At 41.5% G+C, this 7,343-nt stretch overlaps 2 protein-coding genes across 2 annotated transcripts; one reads left to right on the plus strand and one right to left on the minus strand.

Moving 5' to 3' along the window:
* Positions 1–2,698: 2,698 nt before the first annotated feature.
* FSUBG_14057 (allantoate permease) lies at positions 2,699–5,734 on the minus strand (the record flags this gene model as incomplete). The annotated part of the gene is made up of 5 exons (XM_036679011.1): positions 2,699–3,552; positions 3,603–3,791; positions 4,292–4,751; positions 4,824–5,492; positions 5,540–5,734. The coding sequence occupies 5 exons, from the start codon at positions 5,732–5,734 to the stop codon at positions 2,699–2,701; spliced, it is 2,367 nt and encodes a 788-aa protein (XP_036530482.1).
* A 217-nt stretch (positions 5,735–5,951) lies between these two features.
* On the plus strand, positions 5,952–6,575 carry FSUBG_14058 (dihydroxyacetone kinase; the record flags this gene model as incomplete). The annotated part of the gene is made up of 1 exon (XM_036679012.1): positions 5,952–6,575. The coding sequence occupies one exon, from the start codon at positions 5,952–5,954 to the stop codon at positions 6,573–6,575; it is 624 nt and encodes a 207-aa protein (XP_036530483.1).
* Positions 6,576–7,343: the final 768 nt, after the last annotated feature.

Here is a 7,343-nt window from a genome sequence, read left to right on the forward strand (position 1 = left end):
CTTTCCCTTTTAATATTATAATCCTAGTTATTAAACTAGTTTAGGTTAGACTTTTTAATACCTTTAAGAGCTATTATAAATAATACGCTTTTAGGTATTATTAGTTTTTTAGTAATAATCTGCTTCTAGGTCTTATTAAGCTTATTAATATAGTTATTAAGGGATTTAAAGTTCTTTCTATTTAGTTTAATAAATATTAAAATAAGCTAGTAAAAATCCTTCTCTAGTGCTTCTTATACTATAGCCTTAATAAATCTTTATATCTCTTTTATAGTTATTATTTATAACTATTTTAATCTCTAGAGCTTTATAAAGACTAATAAGTTAATTAATTAAAGTATAATTATCTTTATATTTAAGTTCTTTTATTTAAACTTTACTACTACCTTCTTATCTGTATTAGTAGTAATTATTACTCTAGGATTAATATAGTACTTTAATTCTATTACCTTTAAGTTAATTTATATAAAGGTAAACTATTCTTTATAGTTATTAGCTTCCTTAAGCTTTATAATTAAGCCTATACTATATATAATTTTCCTTATTACTATTTTATACTTTTATATTTACTAGTAATAGTAATATAGTAAATTTATAGTACTAGGCTCTTTAGCTTAATATACTTTATAAATAGCTTTTATAGTTACTACTTTTTAGCTTATAGCTTTTTATAAAAGTCCTTTATTAATACGTAATAATTATATCCTCCTGAATAGCGGGTTATAGTTGTTCCGGGTCTTGGTATTTATCCTAAAATACTAAGACCTACCTTAGAATTAATCCTACATCCCCTTCTAATATATTTAGCTAATAATATAATAGTTTAAAGTTAGTTTAGTAGCCTTTTATCTAATAATTATAAAAGGGTAGCTGCCTTTACTAGGAAATATTTACTGCTTAACTCTCTTATTTTACCTTTAATAATATATTAAGGTTATTATAGTACTATTTAATCTAGGGAATTAGTAATTTCTTATTAAGTAAAACTATATAAACTAAGCTATTATAGCTCTTAGAGTACTTAGGAAATACTTTAGTACTAGGTTAATAAGTAAATAAACTACTATAACTAATAATATATTAAAAAGGTTATTTCTTTTTATAAATTTTTTACTATTTAAATTATTAAAAGCTTAAGTTTTACTATTATTAGTAATTTTTACTTTTTTAGCTTAAATAGCTATATAACTAAAGCTATTATAAAGTAAAGTAATATAAGGGGTTAGTATAACTAGTACTAGGCTTTTAAAGAATTATATTATAGCTCTTAAAGTACTTAGGAAATACTCTAGTACTAGGTTAATAAGTAAATAAACTACTATAACTAATAATATATTAAAAAGGTTATTTCTTTTTATAGATTTTTTACTATTTAGATTATTAAAAGCTTAAGTTTTAGTATTATTAGTAATTTTTACTTCTTTAGCTTAAATAGCTATATAATTAAAGCTATTATAAAGTAAGATAATATAAGGGGTTAGGGCAATTAGCGCTAGGCTTTTAAAGGATTAATTTGCCTTGCTTTTTCTTTAAGGTTATAGTTTAATTTTAGCTTTTTGCATTTTTATAATTTTTTTAGTTATACTAAGGTAATATAGCCTTAAGCTTTTTATATAAAGTAATTACTTAATATATAACCTTTAATAGTTTAGTTTAAGGTATAAAATATACTTATTAATAAATATTTATAGGTTTATTATTAGGCCTAACTAATTATAACCTTATTTTTTAGTAAATTAAGGCATTATTAGCCTTAATAATACTAGTTTTTATTATTTTTAAGGAATATAGGGCACTTTAGGCACGTAGTTCTCTCCCTATAGGGGGTTTTTTAGCAGCTTAACCTCTATAATAGGGTATTTTTACCTTCTAAATTCAATAGTAATAGCCAAAATCCCTCTAATTGTATAGCGGATATACGCGTAAGGGGCTCATAACCTGTTAAGAGGGATATATGTGTATTGACTGTAGCTAACTAAGGTCTCGGGCCGGGAGGTCCGGCTGATATACAAGGTAGGTGCCTCAGGCACCTTCAACACACCGCCCCGCACAATTTGATCTAACCCAATTTGTAAAAATGCTCGAACGCTGCCTACGGCACATTCCCAACAAAATGGAAGGGGGTTGTAAACCTTTCTCCTTTTTAACCGTACCGACCATTCGATCCATGTCACAGGGATTATACGGGATCGACTACTTGCTTTGACTAGGGTCCCCTCAATTTTTGTCCTAATTATAAAACTACTTTAGGTGCCTTGACCTCTGTGTTAATGCCTCCTGCCACCTAGAGTCTTACAAGTGGATGATTAAACTGTAGCCTGTACGGCGTCGTAGAAGCCCGGCCATTGCACCAAAGGGCGACACGTCACCATTCGTGAATGATATGAGAACTTTGGAATTTTATAACTAATAGTGGCTGTCATCACTCACGACGAAGGGAAATAGCAAATGCCTCTCAACGAGATTAGTGGAGTTTGAAATGTTGCGTCAGGGATTATAATTCCAATCACACTTCTGAAGAACGAGATTACAGGTCGGCGGGGGATGATTATTAGTGCGATACTGAGTTGCAGTGGTTAGAATTAGAATTCTCTATTTCTTCAGGTTGGAGCTTTCTAAGAAAAGAATACTCCTAGAGGAATTAAAAATTCTTTTTTATCCTTTCTAGATATTTTATGAACTAAGGGTATACAAAGACTTAAGGCAGTTCTGCAGCCCTTTCGCGAAAGATCCGTTCCGCTCGCTGCCAAACCCCTTCAGTATCCCGGCGGTCCAGAGTCAATAAACTTGGCAGAAGTAGTGAGGAATACTCGTCACTAGACTCACGTGCCACCATGGTAGGAAGGTGATCGATAGCAATAATGCGCAGCTCGGGACCGTCAATATGCTCAGAAGCAGGAACAGTCGGGTTCTCGAACGAACTATAGCTGGAGTACACCGGAATGGGATTGTTCTCGCTGTTGGGGTCGCAGCTGACGTCGCAAATGACCCGGAGCCGTCTGTCGGGTGCTGAGAGTGCTTCGAAAGTCGTGAAGGGAGGGATTTTGTTGGAACCTAGGTAGACGCAGTTCACAAAGATATCAGACGAAGCGACTTCAGGAAATGGGCCACCCTTGCTGGTTTCAGCAATGTCCCATTTCAGAATGTCACTAACACCGATGGCCTCAGCTGCTGCGATGGCACCTTTGCCGCAGCGGCCCAGGGCACCGATTACGATCAGGCGAGGGAGCGCACCGTCGTTGGCGGAACGTGCAGCGTCGACCTTATCCTTGACAAGTTCTGTCAAAGCAGAGGCAGAGTCGACGACGGGAACTGGTCCTTGGGGTACACCAGGGTTGAGGAGTTGATGAGCCCAGGACAAGAGTGCCAGTGCGGTCCCGGCATATCCCGCCCAATATCCGAATGCAGCTACCCGGCGTCCATCTTCGTCCGTGAGAAATTCCAAGTCATATAGTAAGCCGTCCGCGTTTGCGAAACGAGACAGCTCAGTAGCCCAGCCACTTTGCTTCTTGAATACATGAGCAAAGTGAATGTAGGTGTGAGGTAACGGTGCTGGACGTGGTCAGTAAGCGAAGCCAAAGATACGTCATGAGCAAACATACTACCATTCGCCTCAATCTCCTTCAATCCCAGGATAATATCCTCCTTGGGTGCATTGGCCCACGAGCCAGCGGGTACGATTTCAGCCCCAACATCTCTGAACTCGTCAATCTTGTAAATGCGGTCCGGGGATTCTTCAACTCGAACTGTGTAACCAGCGTCGAGCAAAGCCTTAGCAGTCGCAGGTGACACTGAATTGTTAGATGAGGGTTTTATGAGACGCGAAAGGAGTCATTACATGGAGAGCGACGCTCTAGAGGCTTTGTCTCGGTCCGGAGATGAATGACGACAGGCGACATGTCGGTGTTGTTGACGTTGATGGTGATAAGCTCTTCGTGATTGTGAAATCACGACCGATCATCATTGTGAGGGGTTATGAAGCTTCAGGTTCTAAACCTGTCGGAATAAAATAATCCCGAAAAGATGAGTCACCCCCACTCCGATACAGGACCAAATTTTGTGTGCTTCAGGGTAAGGTACCTAGTTATAGGCACCTAGTACTTTGTCAGTTAATACAAAATTCCTCACCTGGGGAAGAGAGCAGTTTGTAAGCCGTGACTGACGGTGACTGACAGTAACTGGAAGTACATTGCATACTTTTCTCAATACTATTAGCACTAAACACGTCTCTTGCCTTTGAGGAAAACATGTAAAAGGATATATGAAACAGCTCCGGTAAAGCACAACCCACTGATGACGCCAAACCCCGTGAGATACTTTGGCTTCTCTAAAGCTGGGAACAAGTAGGCACCGTATATCTGCGCAAGGTTACCCATCGCATTGACAAACGCCAGCGAGATGGCACGAGTCTCGTTGGGCATGGAACCAAACGTAGTTAAGGCATAAGACAGCGATAAGCCATTGGAAGCCCAGAGTGCCGCAGCCATGATGACAAGGAGGGCGTAGCGCGCTTTGAAGTTGTAGACAACGCAAATGATGATGGCGCATAGCATGGCGACGCTCATCCAGGCACACAGTATAACGCCTCGCCATTTGCTGTTCTTATCGGCGAAGTAGCCGGTGAGGGCCGTGACGACGAATGCAACGCCAAAAATAGGGATTGTCATGTACTGAGCTGCGGTGGATTCGTATCCGAGACCTTTGACGAGAGTCGGGTAGAAGTAGGAAAGCGTTGAAGAGCCGACGATTGCCTAAAGGTTTCCGTTAGTTGATCGTGATCCAGAAACAAGGAGCGTAGACTTACCATGTACCCAACAACAAACAACAAAGAGCCAAGTGCGCCAGTTGGTAATGCTAAGTTTGAAAGCCTGCCAATGGCCCAGTTTCACTTCATCTTCAGAAACAACCTGTGGTCTACCATGCTGCAGCCTTCGAATGGCAAGATCGATCTCTTCCTGGCTGAACTTGAGCCTCGACGTGTTTGCCGGAAAGTCAGGGAGGACAAAGCACGCAATCAAGGCGACACCCATAGTGGCAGCGCCTTCAACAACAAACAACCATCTCCAACCAGCCTTGCCGTGTGCACCGTCGAGACCGCTTGTGATGGAGCCAGCCAAGAGGCCACCGAATGCACCAGACAGGATAGCAGCAGAGATGTACACGGCGAATCGCTTGCTCTGCTCTTCATTCTTATACCATGAAGATAGCAGCAGAAGCATGCCAGGAGCGAATCCGGATTCGAGAACGCCCATGAGGATTCTGAAACCGATCATGTGTTCGTAGGTGCCCGTGAAAGGCATGGCGATTGTGACGCCGCCCCAGACAAACATGATGCCGGGAAGGTATCGACTCGGACGGATCCTTGTGAGGATCATGTTGGAGGGAACTTCGAAGACGACATATCCGACGAAGAAGACGACGAGTATGATGGAATATTTGTTGGAGTCAAGGTTGAGGTCTTTGTCCATTTCGGCAATCTTGGCATTTCGATGCTATTACTGTCAGCCAGACTATAACGTGTGTGTAAAAGGGGAGATACTGACTTGGTTCTGTCCATGTACGACATAAGATACATAAACCACATCATGGGGAGAATGTAGAGGTCGATCTTGCGAACGAGCTTCTTCTCTGCTTCAGTTCTGGGTACATAGTCATCATTCGCCATAGAGTCTGGCTTGGGATCGATGACGTTGTCGTCATGCTCGAACGACTGTTTGTTCTCTACCTTGTCCATGATACAGGGCAAGTGACGGATTTTCATATCAGCTGCATCGAGTCTTTGCAATTCAACAACCGCAACCTTACTCAAGCTTGTTGACCGGCCTACAACAGCGGTTTCATGGCCTAACCTTGTCAGACCATCACAGAAGCTTGTTACTAGGGATGAAGGAAAGCAAAATGGCCATACAAACGAAGAAACATCAGTTGTGACAGCCAAACAGTATGACTCCATGGATGCATCATTGCTTGAGAGATGCATTAGGTCTCCTTGTGAGAAGGCGATCCTTGCTGAGCCAAAACTAACCGAGTGGGATATGATGATGGGCGACGGTGACTGCGGCGAAGCAGTCAAAGGGCTTTGCGAGTCGGTGATTAGAAAGCTTGATGAGGGAATTGCTGCCCCAGGCTCTGTTGTGTCGTTCCTCGAAGCAATTACCGATACCATTGACGACATGGGCGGCACCCTAGGCGCAATCTTTGGCATCCTCCTCACAGCTCTCAACAACGCTCTCAAGCGCCAACTCGCAGACCAGAAAGTCAGCCAGGCGATGACCGCAGAGATCTACGCCGAAGCGCTTCAAGCTGCTGTAGAATCTCTCAAGACTTGCACGACAGCAAGAGAGGGAGATCGCACTGTGATGGATGTTCTTCTACCGTTTTCGGATGAGTTTGTGAGGACAAGGAGTTTTGGGGATTCAGTTGTGAAGGCGAAGGAAAAGGCAGAGGCTACGCGATATCTGAGGCCGAAACTTGGAAGGGCTTTGTATGTTGGGGAGGCTAGTGAGCAGCAGGTTCCTGACCCCGGAGCTTGGGCGCTATATGAGATACTAAGCGGCATGGCGGAAAGTTTATAGAAGTTACAAGCATACATGGTACCATGTCAACAATGTTTCTAGCAGCCGTTTGGGAACTAAATTGAAATTGGTTATAGATGCCAAAATGTTGTCAGAGCTTCCATGATCATTATAAACTTCCTCACCGTTATACCCACAACTCCTCTCAGTAGCAACTCAGCCTGGTGACTAAAGAGCAGCTCGGCAGACTTCTGTAGCACATGCGAAGTGCCTGCGGGCTTCGGGAATCCCGTTCCTCCGGCATTAACAGCATTGAATTCATTCTGGCAAACAAAGGAGCAAGCGACGGTGGTGAGCAGACGCTCTACTACTGGGAGTGGAATTCCTTCCGACGTTCGGACAACAACTTGTGCGCTTAGCTCCAGATCAAGGTCCAGAGCCAATAGAATGTTGAAGAAAAGGCATAGTGGCTTATTCACATGCAAAAGGACACCTCGCGAGTGAAGCTTGTTCTTACTTGTCCTCTCGCGCAAGTCTATTGAGGATCAAACATAAAGTGGACTCTGAAGCTGGCGAACCTTTCCAGTAGGATCCTACATCTGCTGTATTCTTAACGGTTGTGCCCTGTAAGAGTGCTGTAAATTTAGTGGCTGGACCGGCCAAACCCCGGCCCAAGTTGCCTGTAGTACTAAAATTATAGTCTAAAAGTCTCTGGACACCCCACAGTGCTATATGTTAAATACACTAACTATTTTATATTATATAAATATAAAGCTTAAATATAAAAATTATTTTAAAATTACATTTATATTATTTAGTTATTTAAAA

The sequence above is a fragment of the Fusarium subglutinans genome (assembly GCF_013396075.1).
Source record: "Fusarium subglutinans strain NRRL 66333 chromosome Unknown NRRL66333_c0000510, whole genome shotgun sequence".
Lineage (NCBI taxonomy): Eukaryota > Fungi > Ascomycota > Sordariomycetes > Hypocreales > Nectriaceae > Fusarium > Fusarium subglutinans.